The 24,918-nt window shown below is 38.0% G+C and overlaps 1 protein-coding gene across 9 annotated transcripts in view; it reads left to right on the top strand.

Moving 5' to 3' along the window:
• LOC127509463 (gastrula zinc finger protein XlCGF8.2DB-like) overlaps positions 1-14,728 on the top strand; it is a 50,981-nt gene extending 36,253 nt beyond the window's left edge. For 6 of the 9 annotated variants that reach the window (XM_051888230.1, XM_051888234.1, XM_051888232.1 and 3 more), the window contains one exon: positions 1,049-2,548. In XM_051888230.1, the coding sequence (XP_051744190.1) occupies positions 1,049-2,046 (998 nt within the window). In that variant the 3' untranslated portion in view covers positions 2,047-2,548. Of the gene's footprint in view, positions 1-1,048; positions 2,549-4,194; positions 4,309-11,556 lie in introns of those variants that run through there. The other 3 variants (XM_051888227.1, XM_051888226.1, XM_051888225.1) reach the window with 2 other exon arrangements.
• The last annotated feature ends 10,190 nt before the right edge of the window (positions 14,729-24,918 follow it).

Below are 24,918 nucleotides of genomic sequence, written 5' to 3'. Positions count from 1 at the left end.
ATGTTTAAAAAATTGACTACATTTGGTTCTTGACCATTAAAAATGGGTCAAATTTGGATGTGGCGTCACATTGGGGTCCCATTATCTTTGGGATTGAACCATAAAATGAAGATTCCAAAAGAAAAGTTTATTGATAATAAGAATCTAGAAGGATAATAAGATATCTTGAATACTTTTAGAGTTACAGGCATGACAACTTTAGAAAACTTTATGGCACTCAGCCAGATAAAACTTACACTGCACATTTGTGGTCTGTTCTCCCAATTTAATTTACAATATATCCCATTAATTCACTGTAATTCACTTAATTCACAATATAATTTACTGGAATACACAGAGAGTCTCTTGTTTTTCTCCTCAAATCCTCACGTCTCTTTCCAGGTTTGTTTTCACAGGTAAATACAATTTATTATCTGTCAAAATGACGGAAATCACTTTGACATAGTATCAAGCAAGGCTGAAGTTAATGAACATTTTTGATTAAGGCAATGTATGTTGCATAATACATGCATTACTACAGTGATATTTAACTTGTCCATTATTGCTGTGGAAAGAATTGCACTTTTGGGGTTATTTGTGGTCTGTTGAAAGTACCTTGTTGATGCTTTTACACTTTTAAATGTCCTTTTAATGTTCAATGGTTGAAGGGTGAGTAGAATAATGTCATCTCATTGTAAAAAAAACAGTTAAAAATGTATTATTGCATTCATAGAAACTGACTGTTTACAGCTTAATGGAAGTTGCACCCATAATTTGCGCAAAAAGTGTCATGGGGCGTAAGAATAAGGTGGATAGGTGCATAGTGTTTCTTTACAGAGTGACATTGCCAACTACTGGCCTGGCATGAATAATACAGCATTTTTAGTTGCTTTTGTGGATCTGTTTGAACTGGGATCATTTTGAGAATGTTGTCTTCTGCATTTGAAACTTTTCAAAAACGCAGAGGAAAAACTTTTCGATTTTAGTACATTGTTGTGTAAACGTACCCTAATTTCCTTTTATTTTCCAACAGTCCCAATTGATTTTCAAAATTATGTTTTTATTTTAGGCCTGGTGAAAGTGAAAGAGGAAAGAGAAGATCTGAATGAAGTGGAAGAGAAATATCAGCTTCAAAAAGCTCATGATGTCACCGCTGAAGAAAAACCATTGAGTTGCTCCAAAACTGAAAACGGTTGCTCACAAAGCAGCATTCAAGTAACAGAAGTCACAAGACCTTTCACCTGCTCTCAGTGTGGAAAGACTTTCAAACATAAAAGAAGCCTTAGGACTCACATGATAATTCACACAGAAAAAAATCCTTTCACCTGCTCCCAGTGTGGAAGGACGTTTACAAAGAAAGGACACCTTAATGATCACTTGGTAAGTCACACTTCAGAAAAGCCTTTCACCTGCCCTCAGTGTGGAAAAACTTTCACACGTAAAGAAAGCCTTAAGAATCACATGTTAATTCATATTGGAAAAAGGCCTTTCACCTGCTCTCAGTGTGGAAAGGGTTTTACATGTAAAGGACACCTTAAGAATCACATGTTAATTCATGCTGAAATAAAGCCTTTTATCTGCTCTCAGTGTGGAAAGAGTTTCACATGTAAAGGACACCTTAAGGAACATTTATTAACTCACACTTCAGAAAACCCTTTCAGCTGCTCTCAGTGTGGAAACACTTTCAAACATAAAGGAAGCCTTAAGACTCACATGTTAATTCATACTGGAAACAAGCCTTTTGTCTGCTTTCACTGTGGAAAGAGCTTTACACAGAAAGGACACCTTAAGGATCATTTTTTAACTCACACTTCCGAAAAGCCTTTCAGCTGCTCTCAGTGTGGAAACTCTTTCACACGTAAAGGAAACCTTAAGCATCACATGCTAATTCATACTGGAATAAAGCCTTTCACCTGCTGTCAGTGTGGCAAGAGTTTTACACAGAACTCACACCTTAAGTATCATTTGTTTATTCACACTTCAGAAAAGCCTTTTACCTGCTCTCAATGTGGAAACACTTTCACATGTAAAAGAAGCCTGAAGAAGCACATGTTGAATCATACTTGAAAAAGGCCTTTTACCTGCTCTCAGTGTGGAAACACTTTCCCACATAAAGGAAGAACATTTCACCTGCTCTCAATGTGGAACAACATGAGAATTCATGCTGAAGAGATGCCTTACACGTCATTCGCGTGAGAAGAGTTTTAAATGGAACACAAGTCTCATCGTTTTCATCTTTGCCATATTTTTCGCAAAGCATTATTTTGTATAGTTTCTGTTACAATAGAGACATCAACTTTTGCTTTGATTGTTCGTACATTTTGTGGGCGGAGCAATGGAGGGAGGGATGGGTTTGTTTGTTTACGTTGATTCCAGATATCATCTGTGTTTCTCAGAAATCACTTACTGAACCTATAACTGTGATCATCGCAGTAAAAAAAAATTGCTTTGGCATCAAGAAACACCAGAAAGTTTATAAAAATGAAAAGCTGTATGTCTTGTAGACAGAGATTTCTAAGGGTTGACTCTTTTAAAAGGCACCAGAAATACATGATTGAAATACAAAGAACCGACATCTTAGATGTACATTTTCTCTAAAAATCTTGACTTTGTCACTGAGGAAAACATACATTAAGTTGATTCTGGATATGATTTTAGGATAACATTTTTAATGGTAGACCTGAATAGCAAGGTGGAAACTACCTTCAAGTCTGATTCTGTAGTTATTATTGTTATTTTGTTTTGCCATTTTCCCCTTTCATGATTGACATTGAGAAAGTGACATTGCCAAATACAGGCCTGGCATGAATAATACAGTTTTTTTTTTTTTTTTTTTTTCTTCTCAAGATTATGAAAAAAATAATTCAGTGTTTCAAATGATAAACTTTCATGGCGATGCAGCACTGGTCCGATCGGGACTGTGACAGTTCTGTCAACGAGCCCTACATGGGCTCTCTCTTTCTCTCACTGCGAGTGCGCTCTCAGCCAAGTGACGTTGTGTAAATATGTGACTAATTTACTCCCAATGTAGAGGGTTGAAGAAGATGGGAACTTGTAGTGTTATGTACTGTGAGGAGGTACAATTTTTATTTTATTTTTCTGCAAATGTGATTTTTCAGTTTACATCCAACACATTGCTACACAAATAAATGTACTGTATACATACAAATGTGCATATTCTTTCTCTGTGTACTATAGCATTGATTTTTCTGAGTAAACTTTTACCTACCATTGAAAACTTCCAGCCAGCACAGCCATGTGGGGCCAAATGGGTTTCACCTGGGCTACCTTACTGGGGCCCAGACAGTTTTAACCCCAGTTTCCATGCAGGTCCCACATGGGTTTGGCCAGATGAGTGGATGAAATGAACACTGATCAGTGTGCACACTACAGGCTGTTAAATGCAACACTGAGGGTACGTTTGCACGACAACGATGTACTAAAAACAGAAACCTTTTTTCTTTGTACAGATGAAAACGTTATCAAAACTATTCCTGTTCACATGGATCCGCAAAAATGACTAAAAACGCTGTATTACGCATGCCAGACAAGTAGTTGGCGATGTCACTTTGTAAAGAAAGACTACGTAGTCGTCTGCACATACGCATTCTTTTAAAGTGTCCCAATTTTGCTGACTTCATCCCTATTTAAATGCTGTAATGTCAGTCATTCTGCAAAATGTAGTTCATGACTGAAAAGTTAAACATATTTAAACATTGGGGAACATTTTGTGATTTTCACTGAAATATTTGACTGGAATAGATTTGGAATCTCTCGTTTCTCTTTTCTTCTCCTCACTCAAGCCTGTAGGCTATTGATATAACTCGAATCCTCATAGGCTGTATAATTTTAACAAATTTCAGTCCTTTTTCATTTCTTTGTGCATATATATATATATATATATATATATATATATATATATATATATATATATATATATATATAATGCATAAGTAAACGCTAAACTATGTACACGCGCAATAGCTTTTCGCCATATTATGATATTATTTCCCCTCCTCTTCACTCCAGTCCAGTGGGTGGCGGTAAGACACATGCGTGTGTTTGCCAACCACCATTAAACCTCAGAAATAAGATTAGTTTCTGGTGTTGTGTCGTGGTACTTGCTTAATGCAAACTGTTAGAAGTGTACTTTTAGATACATTTTGAATAAGGTAAAAAATAAATACCTGTAATTCCCCTCCTCCTCACCTGGAGGAGTATCAACTGAACTGAGATCTGCTGCTGTGAAGATGGTGTTTGTTAAAGAGGAGAGTGAGGAGGACATGAGTGAACCAGAACCCTGGAGAATAAAACACGAGGAACAAGGAGGTTGGTGTCTATTCTATAATTCATCTTTAATAACTGTTGTGCTACATTAGCTAAGCCTTAAATTAATTAAAATGTCTTAAATCCACGTTTTAAATGTCTTAAAAATGCAACTGAACGGGCAGTGATACTATTTATATTTTATTTTCGCTCGTTGCTTTTTGGAATCTTAAAACTTTGTTGAACTCGGAGCGTGTGCGACTCATCATACAGACTTTGTTTTTATGTTATCGTAATCCATTTGTGTGGGCAAAGGGTTACCTGTTTACAGAAGTCTTCCTCGGGTTTTCTATGGAATTAATTTTAATGACAAATATCGAGAGCGCATTATTGTAGCGCGAGGGCACAAAACCGGACGCGCGCTCTACACTGTATGCAGTGTTCTCTATGGACTGCTTTTTTCACTCAGATATTGCGTGTGCGCTCGTGAATCTCCTCTTGAACTAGAAATAAATTCTCTTTGCTTCTGAATTAAACGTTGTCAGAAGTTATTTTAACCAATCAGAATAGACTTCCACGACGGATGAAAATGTTACATTAAATCTTTCATTGGCTGAGAGTGAACTGCACCTGGAATTCTTTCGACAATCAAATTAATTTCTTTACAGTTTAATATTTGGTTTTGTTTACACTTTTGTCTACTTGTGTTGAAATATATATTTCAACAGGGTTTTTAGATCAGGGTCAGATCATCATTCCCTAAGATCAGGTTTTTAGATCAGGGTCAGATCATCATTCCCTAAATATTTAAATCTTGAGACTAAATATACCACTATTGTGAATTTCACATTTTAGTCATAATATTATAAGATTATATTCAATGGATTTAATGCATTTTAAGATAATGTAGTGACCTGTAACTGTCACATTCAGTTATAGAGGAAAGTGGCATTAAATATAGGCAATATGAAGTGGGTTTTGATGAGGAAAAAAAAAAAAATCCAAACTACAGTAGTCAACATTTGAAGTAGATTAAAACCTTTCATCAAAGTTGTCCTAAAACCTTCTTCTTAGGACAACTTAGTTCTTAGGACAACTTTGATGAACTTTTTTGATCCACTTCAAATGTTGACTACTGTAAAATCAGAACTGAAAACAAATGCGGGATGAACAAACAAACAAACAAACAATACATGTCCAAGCAGAGCATTTATTGTGATATCTTGTGCATCACATCTACTGCTGCATTTGATGTTGATTTGATTGGAAACATAATTATCTATTATTGTATTTGTTTCAGTTGAAAATTTATTGCAATGATTTTAAATTCAGTTGAGTTATTTGATATATAACACATAACATTGAAATTTCATATGCAGTGTCTTAAGAGCCATAGGCTATAACATAAACGTATTATTGAGGTCTGGTACAAATATGACATTCAAAAATACATATAGGCACATTTGTATGCACAGTTAATCATTAAATGATTGCGCAATCTTGTTCAAATGACAATGATTTCGCTAAACCTTTGAAATTATGATCACACCGGAATAGCCAATTTAAACCTGCTTATGTGCTGCCGCTGACCCAGAGAAAGTCATGTAAGTTATACTTTTGAAAGAAGCTTCACAAACCGTGTTTTCAGCTACAGTATTGCTTTATGTGCTGCAAACATCAAATAAAAAAAGTATTGGTATAAATGTTTATAGTCTGGATATGATGTTGCAACAGCAATCAAAATGAGTTAGGCTGGCCACACACTTGTCTGTGAAATCCTTAAAACATACAATTGACAAAGTTTAGTGAAGACTAGGGGTGCAATGGTTCAGATTACTAAGGGTTCGGTTTGTATCACGGTTTTTTAGGCTCACAGTTCAGTATGTGCTATGTTCAGGTAAAAAATTACTACTGTCAAATAAAAAATAAAGAAAATAAGAACAAATAATCAAACAGCACAAATAAATACAGTAAAGCAAAGATACAAATAAATAAAGCTTTTCAAGTTTTTCATGTATCCAGTTTTCAGGTACAGAAATTGAATAAAGTAGCTAATAAAATGTAAAACATTGCACAGAATCTTTACTGTATAAATTAAATAAAGATCAATCATTATTAATTATTAAGTTACTATTCAGTTATGAGCAATGAGTGATTCCCTTGTCTTGTTAATTAACACATTCAGACAGCAGGAATGCAAGGGCTGCTGTCTCTTTAAGACATAATACACAGATCAATACACTGATACTGAACACACATTCTTTCTCGAGTGTATAAGTTCACTTCATTTAAGACATAACCGAGTATGCTTGCTAGGATACGCGACAAGACGGGCATGTTGACATAATTTTGTCTGAATTTGTCCGTTCAAGCACAAGACTTGAAAGAGACCTCGATATTTGCATGCTGTACACACGCTTCTGCGTGCGCGCTTCGGACGAGTGCACAAATCTTCTCACAGCGTGCGCGTAAGTTCTCTTTCACGCCTTGCACTTGAATGTTTAAATTGGCAAGGCTTAAATGAATTTAGTTTAAACATAGATATCAACGTGTGCTGTTTAGGTATCACCTGCGCTCGCGCTATCAACTCCCAGGTAATGACGGCGTAAAATGGATAAGGAGGATAAGAGGATAAGGCACTCGCATTGAACAAAGTTTAGGGGAAGCCAGAATGCGTATCCATCGACAGAAACATACATTAGCCTAACTCTGTATGTCTGTTTTATTTATTTTCTACAAACCATTTTATAGATGCGTATGCATCATCAGATGTGCAGAACGGTACGGTTCGATTTTTTTTTTTTTTTTTTTTTTTTTTTTTAACCGAGAACCGTTTCACCCCTAGTGAAGACACAAGTGAAAGTGATCTGGCTTCAGGGCTCGCATCAGAGACACGACGCAGCTTGGCTCTCTGTGCTACAGAAAACGGCTTGTGAGCTCTGAAGTGAGGTGTTTTCCATATGGTTGTTCTTGAAAGGTCTAAAATTACTTGAATGTTCAAACTGGCAAGCCTTTAAACACATACAATTGACAAACTTTCGTGGGGATGCAAGCAAAAGTGATCTTACTGCGGGGTTCTTGCACTGTCTGTGTGTGTTGACTCTGCGTTTCAGTTTACCTCCATATTGCTTCCATGCTGCTGACTAGACGGGGTGGAGTCATGTGACTATACACACGTTAGGATGTTTTTAAGAGGAAAGTATTAACAGGATTAAAGAAACGAAATAACCAACATGGGAAAATTATATTGGTTAGAGGTTCTGAATTTTGGTTTTGATTACTTTTCGATGAATCATCCAGCCCTAGGTTTGAAATACACTATATTGCCAAAAGTTTTGGGACACCTGCCTTTACGTGCACGTGAACTTTAATGACATCCCATTCTTAATCCGTAGGGTTTAATATGGAGTTGGCCCACCCTTTGCAGCTATAACAGCCTTAACTCTTCTGGGAAGGCTTTCCACAAGGTTTAGGAGTGTGTTTATGGGAATTTTTGACCATTCTTCTAGAAGCGCATTTGTGAGGTCAGGCAGTGATGTTGGACAAGAAGGCCTGGCTCGCAGTCTCCGCTCTAATTCATCCCAAAGGTGTTTTATCGGGTTGAGGTCAGGACTCTGTGCAGGCCAGTCAAGTTCCTCCACACCAAACTCTCTCATCCATGTCTTTATGGACCTTGCTTTGTGCACTGGTGCGCAGTCATGTTGGTACAGGAAGGGGCCATCCCCAAACTGTTCCCACATAGTTGGGAGCATGAAATTGTCCAAAATGTCTTGGTATGCTGAAGCATTAAGAGTTCCTTTCACTGGAACTAAGGGGCCAAGCCCAATCCCTGAAAAACAACCCCACACCATAATCCCCCCTCCACCAAACTTTACACTTGGCACAATGCAGTCAGGCAAGTACCGTTCTCCTGGCAACCGCCAAACCCAGACTCGTCCATCGGATTGCCAGACAGAGAAGCGTGATTCATCACTCCAGAGTCTCCACTGCTCTAGAGTCCAGTGGCGGCGTGCTTTACACCACTGCATCTGACACTTTGCTTTGCACTTGGTGATGTAAGGCTCGGATGCAGCTGCTCGGTCAGGGAAACCCATTCCATGAAGCTCTCGATGCACTGTTCTTGAGCTAATCTGAAGGCCACACGAAGTTTGGAGGTCTGTAGCTACTGACTCTGCAGAAAGTTGGCGACTTCTGCGCACTATGCGCCTCAGCATGTGCTGACCCCGCTCTGTGATTTTTACATGGCCTACCACTTCGTGGCTGAGTTGCTGTTGTTCTCAATTGCTTCCACTTTGATACCACTAACAGTTGCCCGTGGAATATTTAGTAGTGAGGAAATTTCACAAATGGACTTACTGCACAGGTGGCAACCTATCATGGTACCACGCTTGAATTCACTGAGCTCCTGAGAGCGACCCATTCTTTCACAAATGTTTGTAGAAGCAGTCTGCATGCCTAGGTGCTTGATTTTATACACCTGTGGCCATGGAAATGATTGGAACACCTGAATTCAATGATTTGGAGGGGTGTCCCAATACTTTTGCCAATATGTATGTGTATATTTGCTGTGGTAGCCGGGTGGAAAATCCTTCTATTACCCACGTCACAATTTTTAAATTTTTTATCCATTTACCGCAAAATTTCTCAACTACACCATTAGCATGCATATGAAATATTACATTTTTTTTGAAAAAACAAAAAAGAAACAAAAAACACTTTAATGATAATAAATTGAGTTGGATATTGATTTAGGTGTTAAGAGAAAAACCTGTTGGAAATACAGTTTTAGAAATAAGTGTAATTACCATATACATCCATCAAAGGTCCATAGAGATCCTTTCATTTTTCTGGATGTGGCTAACTGTTCTTATACAGGTGCTGGTCATATAATTAGAATATCATCAAAAAGTTGATTTCACTAATTCCATTCAAAAAGTGAAACTTGTATATTATATTCATTCATTACACACAGACTGATATATTTCAAATGTTTATTTCTTTTAATTTTGATGATTATAACTGACAACTAAGGAAAATCCCAAATTCAGTATCTCAGAAAATTAGAATATTACTTAAGACCAATACAAAGAAAGGATTTTTAGAAATCTTGGCCAACTGAAAAGTATGAACATGAAAAGTATGAGCATGTACAGCACTCAATACTTAGTTGGGGCTCCTTTTGCCTGAATTACTGCAGCAATGCGGCGTGGCATGGATTCGATCAGTCTGTGGCACTGCTCAGGTGTTATAAGAGCCCAGGTTGCTCTGATAGTGGCCTTCAGCTCTTCTGCATTGTTGGGTCTGGCATATCGCATCTTCCTCTTCACAATACCCCATAGATTTTCTATGGGGTTAAGGTCAGGCGAGTTTGCTGGCCAATTCCTTAAACCAGGTACTGGTAGCTTTGGCACTGTGTGCAGGTGCCAAGTCCTGTTGGAAAATGAAATCTGCATCTCCATAAAGTTGGTCAGCAGCAGGAAGCATGAAGTGCTCTAAAACTTCCTGGTATACGGCTGCGTTGACCTTGGACCTCAGAAAACACAGTGGACCAACACCAGCAGATGACATGGCACCCCAAACCATCACTGACTGTGGAAACTTTACACTGGACCTCAATACACCTTAATACACTGTGAAAGAATATGTTGTTTTTAGATAAATCATTCAGAGGGGTTTGACCTGTAATGTCTGAACATTGTGATGCAGTTAGACTAGCTTACTTATTTACAAATCATCCAAGCGCCCCATTCTGAACCATTTTTTAAGATACATTTGATTAATATCATTAAATATTATTAAATGGTAAAGAAATTAAATATCCGTCTTTGATTGTCGAAAGAATTCCAGGTGCAGTTCTTTCTCAGCCAATAAGATTCCATGTAGCATTTTCACTGGTCAGTCGGAAGTCTGATTGGTTAATAACTTTTGCCAACGTTTAATCCAGAAGCGAAGAGAATTAATTTCTTGTGCAAGAACACGGAGAGTTTCGTGAGTGCGCATGACATAGTTTGAGCGCACATGCAATATCTGACTGAGAGGAGAAGCAGTTCATAAGAGAGCACTGCATATTGGTGAGGAAAGGAAATCAGCATGCAAGCAGAAAGCAAGTTTGTTTTTTCTTTTTTTTTTCTTTTTTTAACTATACGGTTATCGTTTTCATGTAAACTACAAAAATGTGAATTTGTTAAAATGGTGATGTCATGCATATGCATATTAAAGGGTTAGTTCACCCCAAAAATGAAAATTATCCCATGATTTACGCACTCTCAAGCCATCCTAGGTGTATATGACTATCTTCTTTCAGACGAACACAGAGATATATTTAAAAATATCCTTACTCCTCTGAGCCTTATAATGGTTGTGAATGGGTGTTTTTGTAAGAAAAATATCCATATTTAAAACTTTATTAACTATAATAACTAGCTTTCGGCAGACGGCCATACACATCGATTTGCAGTGGAATAGCAACCTCTGACCTGTCGCATGACGCAATGATGAACATGGAAGCGCAGAGGATAGAGCACAACAAAACAACGGTCACAAATTTTTAAAGAGAAATGTCAGAGGATTTCGATGTAAGAAGAGGAGCTTGAGTTTGTTGCCCAGCCATATTTGCTTAAAACGGCGATAGGTGTTTAAGCTTGCGCTACTCCTACATCGTGTGTCATACTTCGCGTCAGAGGGTTACTCATTTGGCGCGAGTTGAGTTTCATAGTATGCATACGGTCGTCCACAGGAAGCTAGATATTTGAACTTATAAAGTTTTAAATAAGGATATTTTTCTTACAAAAACTCATTGCTTCACTTCAAAAGGCCTTTATTAACCCACTGGTGCCATATGGATTACTTGGATTATTGATGGCACAAAATGATAAAATGAAATATGAGTTGGATATTGATCTAGGTGTTGGGGCAATGCAAATCGATGTGGACAGCCATCTCCAAAAGAGATACGGTATGTTTGCCTGAAAGAAGATATACATCTCGGATGGCTTGAGGGTGAGTAAATCATAGGAAAATTTTAATTTTTGGCTGAACTATCCCTTTAAGTGTTGAGGTGCGTAGTGTTTCTTTACAGAGTGACATCACCAACTACTGGCTTGGCATGAATAATACAGCATTTTTAGTTGTTTTTTGCGGATCTGTGTGAACGGGATCATTTTGACAATGTTGTCGTCTGTACTTGAAACTTTTCAAAAACACAAAGGAAAAATCTCCATTTTTAGTACGTTGTCGTGTAAACGTACCCTAATTTCCTTTTATTTTCCAATTGTCCCAATTGATTTTCACAATTTAATGTTTTCATTTTAGGCCTGATGAAAGTGAAAGAGGAAAGAGAAGATCTGAATGAAGTGGAAGAGAAATATCAGCATCAGAAAGCTCATGATGTCACCATTGGAGAAAAACCATTAAGTTCCTCCAAAACTGAAAACAGTTGCTCACAAAGCAGCATTCAAATAACAGAAGTCACAAGACCTTTCACCTGCTCTGAGTGTGGAAAGACTTTCACACAGAAGGGGAGCCTTAAGAATCACATGGTAATTCATTCTGGAAAAAGGCCTTTTACCTGCTCTCAGTGTGGAAAGAGTTTTACATGTAAAGGAATCCTTAATGATCATTTGGTAACTCACACTTCAGAAAAGCCTTTCAACTGTCCTCAGTGTGAAAAGACTTTCAAACGTAAAGGAAGCCTTAATACTCACATGTTAATTCATACTGGAAAAAAGCCTTTCACTTGCTCTCAGTGTGGAAAGAGTTTTGCACAGAAAGCACACCTTAAGTATCATTTGGTAACTCACACTTCAGAAAAGCCTTTCACCTGCCCTCAGTGTGAAAACACTTTCACATGTAAAAGAAACCTTGAGAGTCACATGTTAATTCATGCTGGAATAAAGCCTTTCACCTGCCCTCAGTGTGGAAAGAGCTTTACACAGAAAGCACACCTTAAGGATCATTTGGTAACTCACACTTCAGAAAAGCCTTTCACCTGCCCTCAGTGTGGAAACACTTTCACACGTAAAGGAAATCTTAAGACTCACATGTTAATTCATGCTGAAATAAAACCTTTCAGCTGCTCTCAATGTGGAAAGAGTTTTGCACAGAAAGGACACCTTGAGTATCATTTGTTAACTCACACTTCAGAAAAGCCTTTTAGCTGTTCTCACTGTGGAAAGAGTTTTACAAAAAAAGGACACCTTAAGGATCATTTGTTAACTCACACTTCAGAAAAGCCTTATACCTGCCCTCAGTGTGGAAACACTTTCACACGTAAAAGAAACCTTAAGAATCACATGTTAATTCATGCTGGAATAAAGCCTTTCAGTTGCAGTCAATGTGGCAAGAGTTTTTCACAGAAAGGACACCTTAAGTATCATTTGTTATATCACACTTCAGGAAAGCCTTTCACCTGTCCTCAGTGTGGCAAGGGATTTACACAGAAAAGACACCTTAATGATCATTTGGTAACTCACTCTTCAGAAAAGCCTTTCACCTGCCCTCAGTGTGGAAACACTTTCAGATGTAAACGAAGCCTGAAGAAGCACTTGTTGAATCATATTGGAATAAAGCCTTTCACCTGTTCTCAGTGTGGAAAGAAATTTAGTCGGAAAGTAAGCCTTAAGAAGCACATGTTAACTCACACTTGAAAAAGGGCTTTTACCTGCTCTCAGTGTGGAAACTTTCACACATAAAGGAAGCATTTCACCTGCTCTCAATGTGGAAACTTTCACACATAAAGGAAGCATTTCACCTGCTCTCAATGTGGAAAGACATGAGAATTCACACTACGCCTTACACATGTCATCTGTGTGAGAAGAGTTTTAAATGGATCACGAGTCTCAGATCTCATCTGCACTATTCTCACTTTGCAGAAAGGCAATTTAAAGGAGCAGTAAGGAATTTCTGAGAAACTTGTATGTGAATTGCACCAAACAACACAACACTTGTAGCCAATCAGCAGCAGTAGGGGGCGTGTCCATTCATGATGGGGGAGGAGAGAGAGAGTGAGAAAGAGGGGGAAAAACTGTAGAAAGAGAGATGGCTGAGAGACATTACAAAATTGAAAAGGTCAGAGGAATATCACTGAGAAAAGAAGGGTTATTATCACACAATAGCTTTAGGACCCTCGTTAAAATTAGAAAAGCTTTCCAGAGCTTTTCTGAAAACGGATGCTGAGGTTGTGTTGTTTCTGCTCATACACGAGTAGCATTGGTTTTGCTATTTTTCACAGAATCAAGATATGTTGTTGTTGTAATGTTAGCTATAGTAAAAGGACAGTTTTGAGTGTCATTGTTTGTCAGGAGCTGCTGTGCTGCTGGCAACTAACAACAAACTCTTGCTTGTATTTACTCTTGTGTACTTTATGATTGTGTGCTGTTGTTTTTTTTGTTCTTCCTTGTTCTTTTTCATCTTCGCTTTATTTTTTGCAAAGCATTATTTTGCTTATATTTTTCTGTTATGATAGAGACATCGACTCTTGCATTCCGTGTACGTACATTTTGGGGGCGGAGCGATGGAGGGAGGGGTGTGTTTGTTTTTTGGGGTTGATTTCAGATATCAACAGTGTTTCTCAGAAATCACTTACTGCCTGCAACTTTAGCTCTGGTCATTGCAGTAAAAATGCTTTGGCATCCAGAAACACCAGAAAATTTATAAAATATATGTCAAATACTTTGGTAAAGACTCTTCTCATTCTCATTTATATTAAGATTTATTTTTGTTGTTGTTGATGACTAACTATGGCAACATCAGCCAGTGGCGTAGCGCAAATCAGCGAGGCTGATTTGACTGAGTATTTCATGTTAAACAGCTTGTTTTTTAAAGTCGGTTCTTGAAGTAAAGCTGCACTTAATTTTCATTGATAACTGCAGTGTTCGGAAATATTATAGACTGTTAATAATTTTAATTATAGGCCTATAATTCATTGTATAATAGACCTAAAAATGTTTAAAATATTTTCTAAGAGGAGCTAATAGCCTAATCTTTTATTATCCTCACAGCATGTCAGTTATGAGGTGATGCGCTATGAAATTATTGCGGGCCAAATTTATTATAATATTAATTTAATTTTTTTAATTAATATTATAATACATTTATTATAATATTAATTTAATAATAAAAGTAGCCTAACCTAATAATAATATTAGGTTAGGCTACTTGCCATCAGCCATATCACCCTGTAGCCCAAGACTGGTTGCCCACTGAAGCTAAGCAGGGCTGAGCCTGGTTAGTACCTGGATGGGAGACCTCCTGGGAAAACTAGGTTGCTGCTGGAAGAGGTGTTAGTGAGGCCAGGAGGGGGTGCTCACCCTGTGGTCTGTGTGGGTCCTAACACCAAAGTCCCTTTAAGACAAGTCATTTCACTCGGTGGCCATCTTTGGGCATGCAAGTGCAGCTCCTATCTCTTTGAATGGGGAAACATCAAATTCTCCAAAGCTGTTTGCCAAGCTTTCAATTAAATTTCATATTTGAAATCACCATGAAATCTGACAACTGTCTCATACATTTTGTTTCTAAATGCTCGAATCATGACAAAAAAAACTGTATTTTCCAGGCTGGATCAACCTCATTTCGGAGGCGCGCCTCTGATTGTTTCTATAGGAACCGGAGCTTCTAACGGCCACTGCAGGGACGCGATGACTTTACCAATCGGCGATTGGCTCTTATTTAGAAGGCGGGACTTATTCCTCCATATTGCGCGTTGCACTTTCTCCCATTCATAATAATACCAGTGATGCGTCTTGTGTTATTTTATAGTCTTTGCTAACACCCCAGTATAGTGATGGGGACACTACACTGTCAGAAAGCACCGTCCTTTGGATGAGACGTTAAACCGAGGTCCTGATTCTCTGTGGTCGTTAAAAATCCCAGGATGCCCTTCGAAAAGAGTAGGGGTGTAACCCCGACATCCTGGCCACATTTGCCCATTGGCCTCTGTCCATCATGGCCTCCTAATCATCCCCATACTCTGATTGGCTTCATCACTCTGTCTCCTCTCCACCAATAAGCTGGTGTGTGGTGGGCGTTCTGGCACAATATGGCTGCCGTCGCATCATCCAGGTGGATGCTGCACATTGGTGGTGGTTGAGGAGATTCCCCCTTCTGTATGTAAAGTGCTTTGAGTACCCAGAAAAGCGCTATATAAATGTAAGGAATTATTATTACTATTATTATTAATAATAATAGACTAGATTCTAGAAGAATGTAATAGGCCTACATTAATTGGAAATACCAAATCCTCTTAATATTGCCATTATTTGATGCTTTTGACAATATCTCTGACTATCGTCGATACATGATCATCATCTGTTGACGCAACCCGGGTTATCATGGGGGCCCCCCTAACAGGCGGGGCTCCATGCAGTGCGTGCCCTGTGTGCCCCTCTGCTACGCCACTGATCGTCCCCAAGACTGCGACGCAAACTGCACAAAACATATTTCCACTTCGAGAGAAAGTGACTCATCCGCTTACCGTGTCCCGTGTGAAAGGGCCTTAAGATTTTGGCTTGGTAGAAGCGCCATTAAACAATTTCCCTACGTCACCACCCTGGGTAGGGCTGCAACTAACGATTATTTTGATAATCGATTAGTTGGCCGATTATTTTTTCCGATTAATCGGATAAAAATCCTAATTTTATTTATTTTTATTTTATTGACAAAAAAACACAGTATTGCACATCCTGCCCAATGTACTTCAAACAAATGTGCCGGCTGAATGCTATGAAAACATAGTCATTTATTACACTACCTGTCATAATAAAGAGAGAACACAAATATTTTAGGAATCTATCAAAAATTTGTTTGAAACTAAAAATGGTATTGCCATTTATTAGGAACATAACAAACTGAAACAACTAAATAGTTTCTAAATAATATTCATACATAATATCCAAAAAAACTTAAGTCTCTGTTCGTATTGTTACGTTCTATGATTGTGTCATATGGTAGTGCATATTCTGTTCTGTACGGAGCCCTGGACATGACATGCAGGAAAAAAATAGTAGGCTAAATTGTGCACGCAATTTACTATTTCGTTTCCTCGATTTATAAATCATGCGCATGATTTATAAATCGAGGGAATGAAATAGTAAATCGTGCGCACGTTTTAGTAAATCGAGGGAACGAATTAGTAAATTGTGTGCATGATTTAATTTTTTTTTCTTGCATGTCATGTGTGGGGCTTCGTAGTTCTGTGTGTGCTAGGCTTTTTTTCCCTTTTCTCTTTGTGTCTCTCTATTGCTCTACCAGGTGCTGGAGGGAGAGAGAGAGGTGATTGCTCACACCTGATGCTCGTTGTTGTGGCTGGATGCTCAAAAGAAGCTCGCAGAGACATTCAAGCTAAAGCCTGTCTTCCAGAGTGTGCTGTGTCCCTCACCTGCTCTGTTTGTTGCCCTGTTGATGTATGTGTAAAGAATTGTGTAGAGACGGTGTACTTTTCCTACAAAGTTCCTAAGTTGAGGCTTTTATTGTAGCCTACGAGTTTTGCCACCTACTCGTTGTTATTACCTTCATGCTCAAACGTGCTGGAAGCTGTAGGGAGGTGGGTGCCTGTTAATTTTTGTATTATCTTTTCTCCTGTTTTTGGCTAGTTAGGGAGTTAGCGTACACGAGCCTTTATGCAAAATGTAAATGCTCGCGTGAATTTGTAACGTTTACAGAGAAGGATATAGCTAGAATGAATGTTTTGCGCTGAGGACGCACATGCATCTGTCAAAGCGCCTGACAGGGCAAGCCATTATGCTAATGCATTAGCTTGAAGCTTAAAATAAATAATTCTCATGTTTTGATCAGCTTTGATCTCGCACCTTTCCCGCAGCAGCTCACTCTGTTTGTTCCACTATTTTTCGATCCATTTTGGTCCATAGAAATGCGTTACTAAATGCGTATTTGACGCGACTGGCGGAAGTCTTCTGTGCACGGTGGGCGGAGCCAACTAATCGATAATGAGAATTGTTGTCGATTATTATCGATTTTATCGAATAGTTGTTGCAGCCCTAACCCTGGGGTTCACATACTTTTGACCCCACTTAAGATACTAGATGTCACATTAGTGCTAAGTCCACTGGCTTTGTGCATACTCACAACTTAGTGTGGAAGACACCCCTTTAGCATGGCATTGTGGGTATTGGTTCCCCATAGCGTCAACACCAAGATACAGCATTTAAGTTCCACTCCGAAAGGGAATATCAACAACCATGGTTGCCTAAAAAAGGGAATGAGAAACTGCATCACAATGCCATACCTCAGGCTTGCCTGCCTGTCTCCTTCAGACAAAAGTGTTGATGACGTGTATTGGAGGTGCCCTTTTTTACTCATGGGCGCTCTACTTGTGACGATCACCTGCCAGTAAATATTGGTGTGAATTTACATGTTCCCCATAGTGTCAACACCAAGACACAGCATCTTGTTCCCCTTCTCAGGGAACCATGGTTGCATACACAACCTGAGACGATTTGGTGTCATATCTTTTATATGGCATATTTTCGTGTTTATACAGTTAGGAAAATGAAATATGAAATGAAATATCATTGCTCTGTTGTCCATTTTAAATTTTATGGATTTCTGTAGAAATCCTTTTCCATTTAAATATAGAAATAATTTACTTTAATATATAAAGTAGATATTTTAATATCCAGTGGTGTAAAATATTTTAGTAAATGTAATTAGTTACTATGCTTAAGTAGCTTTTTGTGTAGCTACTTAAAGTTTGAAAGATATTAGCAACTTTTACTCTCTACTTGACATTTTTTAAAAAGTGTATGTACTCGTTACTAAAGTACATTTGTAATGAGTAATGCAATATCTCATTACATTTTGCATGGTACCCAACTTTTTCCAGCAGCAGTTTATTTCTGCTACAAAAGAAGAGATATTGCCATCTACAGGGCATTGAAGATACTATATATTTGTGAATCACAGGTGTTTCATATGACATAAGCACATGGCAGCAGTGGGTGATGAGGCTAAAAACCAGCACGTCCATTGCAAGTAGGCTTTGACTATTTAATTTTACTCAACAATATTTTATTTATCCATTATACTGAAGAAATCTTTTTGAAGGATATTGGTTTACTTATGCCCTTTTGAGCACTTAATTGAGGCTTGAGTGTTCGTAGACATTTAAGAGGCTGTTGAGTTGACTTTGATGTATTGCAATATTGAGATGTTCAGCTTTATTTTGATTTAAAAGAATAAACGGGATTGCTCTTCTCACAAATCTCACAAACTTCATTTTTAACTAAAAATTATGTTATTGATCAATTCTAATCTGCTTTTAGATCAGGTCATAGCACAGAGTCAGCTCTTCTTAGGATAGCTAATGACCTTTTAGTAAAGACTGACTCGGGTAGCAGTTTTGCTAGATCTTCATTTTAGTTGAACGTTTAAGACAGTACTGGGGATCCAAGGAACTGCTCTGAGCTGGTTTGCCTCTTATCTTCAAAATAGAACCATTTCTGTTAAAATGGGAAACTTTTCTTCATCAATAGCTCCTATCACATGTGGGGTCCCTCAAGGTTCCATTTTGGGACCAGTGCTATTTTCATTGTATATTTTTATATATTTATATTTTGGTTCTATTTTTAAGAAATATAGCATTTCTTACCACTTTTATGCTGATGACACAACAGATGTATTATCTCCAGACTTTAAATCACTCTTTGAGTGTCTAAAAGATGTAAAATGCTGGATGAATAATAACTTTCTCCAGTTAAATGAGAAAAAGACAGAATTGATTATATTTGGCCCTAGTAGCTGTGGAGGTATGCGGTTCCGAACGCAGCCATCGCAACACGGGCACCTCCCCCTCATACAGCCCTGCTGATTGTGTGTTTTGGTGCTCGGTCTGATCCACTTTCAACAGTGTTTCTCAGAATTCGCTTACTGCACCTTCAACCATTGTTTAAGAAAAGAGAGTCAATATTATTATATATTCTATAGATACATTATTATCCAAATTATTTTGATTTTTAAAGTGCACATTTGCATCCCTTTCCCTTAAAACTAGATTCATCTTTAAATGATTGTTGTTTCTCAAAGCACTTTTGCCCAAAATTAAACAGGTTGTGCATCTTCGAGCAGAGATTCTGTTAATTGAACGTGTTTGTGCCACAAACACAATCCCTAAATGTTTTTGTATTAAGCAAAGGTTGCCATTTAATTGTTAAAGCTTGAGTTTGTCTGAAGTTTTGGAAGTATTGTTGTGCCATGGCAGTGCTTTACTGTATGTATAGGATCCACCCCACATTTGTCACGGGGTGTTAAAGGTTGGGGACTAACTCCCATTGTAAAGGCTCTGAACAGAAGCGAAAGTTCTATCGGTTCTCCTGCTGCCCATGGCGTTCGCTGTCAGCAAATGGACATTACCTTTGAAGAGGAATTGTTGCAAAACTGCAAGTACACCCTGAAAATGTTTTGAAAGTGTTTGTCATTACTTTAACATGGTTTTGTTAGGAGAGATGAAATCCCTGTTGAAAAAAAACAGCAAATGCTGGTTAGGTATGTTTTGAAGCATGGAAGCTGGTTTATGCTGGTCCTTGGCTAGTTTGAGCTGGTTTATGCTGGTCCTTAGCTGGTCATGAGCTGGTTTAAGCTGGTCAAGTGCTGGTCCTAAGCTGGTCCTAAGCACTATAGTTCCAGCTCAGGACCAGCACTTGACCAGCTTAAACTACCCCATGACCAACTAAAAACCAGCATAAACCAGCTCAAACCAGCTTCCATGCTTTAAAACATACCTAACCGGCATATGCTGATTTTTTTTTTTTCAACAGGGATGTCGATTACAAACCAATAGGCTATGTGGTTTAAACAACTTAAGAAGTAAAAGGAATTTGTGACATCCGCTAAGAAGAATGCCTATGTACATTTTAATTCGGCGAAGCCACTTCCAGGATCTTTTTCTGAATTAGTTTGGCCATCACCAACCAGTGTATCACTGGAAAGCATGGCAGCCCAAAACACAAGTACTAGTTTGGAGTCTCTCACACGGCGCCACGGAGTGAAAGTGGTGTCCGCGGTGAATGTAGAGGAGTGCCTTCTGGCCGTTGGTGATGTCGTTGGCCATGAATGTATTTTAGCGGCATCTAGAATGAATAACGCTATGGTTTTGTTTTTGAATTCAGTCGAGAAAGCAAACGAAGTTGTGGAGAAAGGAGTGGTAATTAGCGGTTTGTTTGCCCCAGTGCTTCCCCTTTCTACCCCTGCGAAGAAGGTCACGTTGTCTAATGTTCCACCTTTCATTACAGACAAAATGTTAAACAAAGAACTGTCACGTTTTGGAAAGATAGTCAGTCCTATGAAAAGAATCGCTCTCGGAAGTAAGTCAGACTTGATTAAACATGTAGTATCTTTTAGGAGATTTGTTTATATGATCCTGAAAGATAATAGGACTGAGCTTAACCTGAATCTGAAATTGAGGGTTGATGACTTTGATTACACTGTCTTTGTAAGTACTGATGTGATGAAGTGCTTTGGCTGTGGTAAAACGGGACATCTTGTGCGTGTTTGTCCAGATAAAAATGGCACAAACGCGCAAGATGCCTCAAGTGAAAATGGTGTGCAAGTCAGGGAGGAAGGATTAGCAGATAATGTTTCTGATCCAAGCCAAGTTGAGCCCAGGCCATCCACTAGTAACACAACTGATACGGTGCCTCTTTCAAAGACAGAAGAGGTGAATCAGGCCGTAGGAAAAAATCATGGAGAGAATGAATTAGTTGTCACTGTTGTTGCCAGAAATGAGTCCAAGGCTGATGAGAACATGGATATTTCACATGTTAGTGTAGGGTTGAACAAAATGTCCCCTTCCGAGAGTGTTAATTTAGGTGATAGTTTAATGATGGATATGGATCAGGCTGTTTTTAAAACGCCTTTAAAGAGAAAAAAGAAAGACAAGGTTTCTGAATCGAAACAAGCTAGAAAAACAGAAAATGAAAAGGAGTCTGATGTGGATGATGTTGGCAGCGAGAGCGATTTCTCAGATTCTGGTGCTTCTAGTTGTTCCCAGAATGAATGGACATGTAAAGATTATGATACTGAGGAAATTAGGAAGTTTTTAAACCTGACAAAAAATCTGAGGGGGATACAGGTTGCTGACTATTTTCCAGACATTTTTTTCTTTAGGGTTTAAGTTTACTTTTTTATTTTCAAATGGGTGACATTCGCATTGCGTCTTTAAATGTGAATGGCGCTAGAGATTGTGTAAAACACTCAATGATGTATGAGATTATGAGTCAAAAAAAAATTTATGTTTTACTTGTACAAGAAACACATAGTGATGTAACCAATGCTGTTGAATGGGAAAAAGAATTTAAAGGTCTCTCTTTTTTTAAGTCATAAATCTTCATTTAGTGGAGGGGTTGCTATTTTATTTGCTAATAATTTTACTCCCTGTTCCATTGAGACGGAAGAGGTTGTGAAAGGTAGACTGCTAAAGATTCGAGCTCAGGTTGAGAATCACACTTTTGTTTTTATTTGTGTATATGCCCCAACTTCACTATCAGAAAGAATGGTGTTTTTACATGTTCTTGCTGAAACTTTGGAAAAATGTAATAGTGAAGAGTATTTAATTTTGGGTGGAGATTTTAATTGTGTGGAAAGTAACATAGACAGGAATCACGTAGAACCACATATGCCTTCTCGTAAGCGACTTACTCAGATGGTTGAAACAAATGATTTATGTGATGTATGGAGGTGTCTAAATGGGAATTTAAAACAGTATACATGGACACATGCTCGTGATAACAGGTTGTCTTTAGCGAGATTAGACAGATTATATTGTTTTAAACACCATCTTAGCATTTTCAAGAACTGCTTCATAACCCCAGTTGGGTTTTCTGATCATAGTCTAGTTATAGGTACAGTAACTTTAAACTTTGTCAAGCTGAAAAGTGCTTACTGGCATTTTAATACAAATTTATTAAGTGATGCACATTTTATAGATACGTTTAAATTCTTTTGGGAAAATTTTAGGAATGAAAAAGCAAGTTTTCAGTCTTTGCAAACATGGTGGGGGTTTGGTAAAACTCAAATTAAGCAACTATGTCAACAGTACACTCATAATGTCACAAAAGATATAATTAAATCTATTAGAGTGTTAGAGGATGAAATTCTGAAATTTCAAGAAGCGGCACAGTCAAGTGGAAATCAAACACATATTGAAGGCCTTTTTTTAAAGAAATCGGTGTTGTCTGACATGCAAAGAGTGAAAGCACAGGGAGCGCTAGTTCGATCACGATTTCAAAATCTAGACCAGATGGATTTGCCGTCAAAATTCTTCTTTAGTCTAGAAAAAAGAACGGTCAAAAACGTGTTATACATTCTTTATTTTCTGAGACTGGTTCTCTGATATCAGACCCTATTGAAATTCGTAAAAGAGCAAATGTTTTTTATGAAAAACTCTATAGTTGTGAGCACGAGGAGAATCAGTCTGTTGAGCAGTGTTTCTTTGAGGAACTGCCAAAGGTCTCTGAGGACTCTAATGCAGCACTCAAGAGGGCTATAAGCCTAGGTGAACTGCATGAAGCTCTCCAAAGCATGGAGAATGGTAAGGCTCCTGGGATAGATGGAATTCCAGTTGAGTTCTATAAAACCTTTTGGCCTGTGATAGGGGAGGATCTGCTGGCAGTTCTCAGTGACAGCCTAGTCGGAGGACTTCTGCCGCTGAGCTGTAGAAGAGCGGTCCTTACCCTTTTGCCGAAAAAAGGTGATGTGAGAGACATAAAAAACTGGCGACCTGTATCCTTGTTGTGCTGTGACTATAAGTTGCTTTCAAAAGTGTTAGCTACTAGACTAGGAAGGGTTTTGGAGGAGGTAATCCACTCTGGTCAGTCCTATTGTATACCTGGACGATCAATTTTTGATAATATCCATTTAATAAGAGATTTATTTGATGTTTCTAAAATTATGGGTATAGATATGGGTTTGATTTCCTTAGATCAAGAGAAAGCGTTTGATCGTGTAGAACATGACTATCTGTGGAAAACTTTACACGCATTTGGTTTTAGTTATGATTTTATTAGATATATAAAAGTTTTATACAATGACATTGAGAGTGTATTGAAAGTTAACGGTGGCTTATGTGCTCCTTTTAAAGTGTGTCGTGGAGTAAGAAAGGGATGTTCTCTGTCTGGGATACTTTACACACTAGCAATCGAACCACTTTTAAATAAATTGAGAAGAGTTTTAGAAGGGGTATCTATACAAGCCAGTAACAGCACTTTAGTTTTATCAGCATATGCTGATGATGTTGTCATAATAGTAAATAAGCAAAATGATGTAGACACATTATTAAAAACATTAAGGGATTTTGAAGTCATCTCTTCAGCTAGAATTAACTGGGGTAAAAGTGAAGCAGTGTTAATAGGAAAGTGGGAAAGAGGGGTTCCAACACTCCCAAATGGGTTAACTTGGAAAAAAGATGGTTTAAAATATTTGGGAGTGTTTATAGGAGACGAAATGATTGTTCAAAAAAATTGGGAGGGAATAATTGAAAAACTTAAAGGTCATTTAATGAAATGGAAATGGATTGTAAAGAGTTTATCATATAGAGGACGTACCCTTATTATTAATAATTTGGTGGCCTCTTCTTTATGGCACCGACTGGCTTGTATAGACCCACCTGCATATTTACTTGGGAAAATCCAATCCATATTAATAGATTTTTTTTGGGAAAAAATGCATTGGGTACCCCATAATGTATTGTATTTACCAAAATAAGAAGGAGGGCAAGGGCTTGTACATTTACAAAGTAGGACTGCAGCTTTTCGCTTACAGTTTATACAGCGTTTCCTTACTGGCCCAGAGAACTTAAGCTGGAGGCCAGTGGCCAGTATTATTATAAAGACTGCTGAAGGACTATGCTTGGATAAGCCTTTGTTCTTATTGGATCCCAAAAAAGTCAACACATCTAGAATGCCGGAGTTTTACAGGAATCTTTTTAAAGTATGGGATCTCTTTAAGGTGAAAAGAACTGATCCTACGTCATCTTTATTCTGGCTATTGAAGGAACCCCTGATCTATGGATCATGTTTGGACATTTTGGGTGCATGTGGGGCAATGACTGCAGCATTCATTAAATCCAAGATTATAACAATTGGATGTTTAATCAAAGTGGCTGGGCCAAGTTTTGGTAAAGCTGAGGATGTAGCTGTTCTTTTAGGAGTGAAATCCATTCGAATTGTTACACAAGTATTACAGAAGTTACAATCTGCTTTTATAATAGAAGAATTAAAGATGCTTCAAGGTTACAGTGAAGGGGAATTTATCCCTAATGAAAAGGACCAGTTTCTAAATCTGCTTCTTTCACAAAATTTAGGTGATTGTACAGGATTTTTTTTGGAATCTGAAAAGGTGACAGATATAGATTTGTATGAAAGTAATGGGAAAAAAATGTATAAAGCTTGTGTAAAAGTTTTTAACAAAAGGGGATTACATGAAAGAATTGACACACCGTGGCGTACTGTTTTTAAGATGAGTAATAATGTTAGACCAGAGTGGAGAGCACTGTACAAGCCACCGTTAACTAAAAGAGCTGGAGATCTACAATGGCGAATTCTGCATGGCATTATTGCTGTAAATGCTTTTGTTTCCGTTTTGAACCCAGATATTAGCAATGAATGTCCTTTTTGTTTTCAGAAAGAGACTGTTTTTCATACTTTTGTGTATTGCTCAAGACTTAAA

This window comes from Ctenopharyngodon idella, chromosome 3 (genome assembly GCF_019924925.1).
Source record: "Ctenopharyngodon idella isolate HZGC_01 chromosome 3, HZGC01, whole genome shotgun sequence".
Taxonomy (NCBI): Eukaryota; Metazoa; Chordata; class Actinopteri; order Cypriniformes; family Xenocyprididae; genus Ctenopharyngodon; species Ctenopharyngodon idella.
This window is presented reverse-complemented; position numbering and strand designations above follow the sequence as displayed.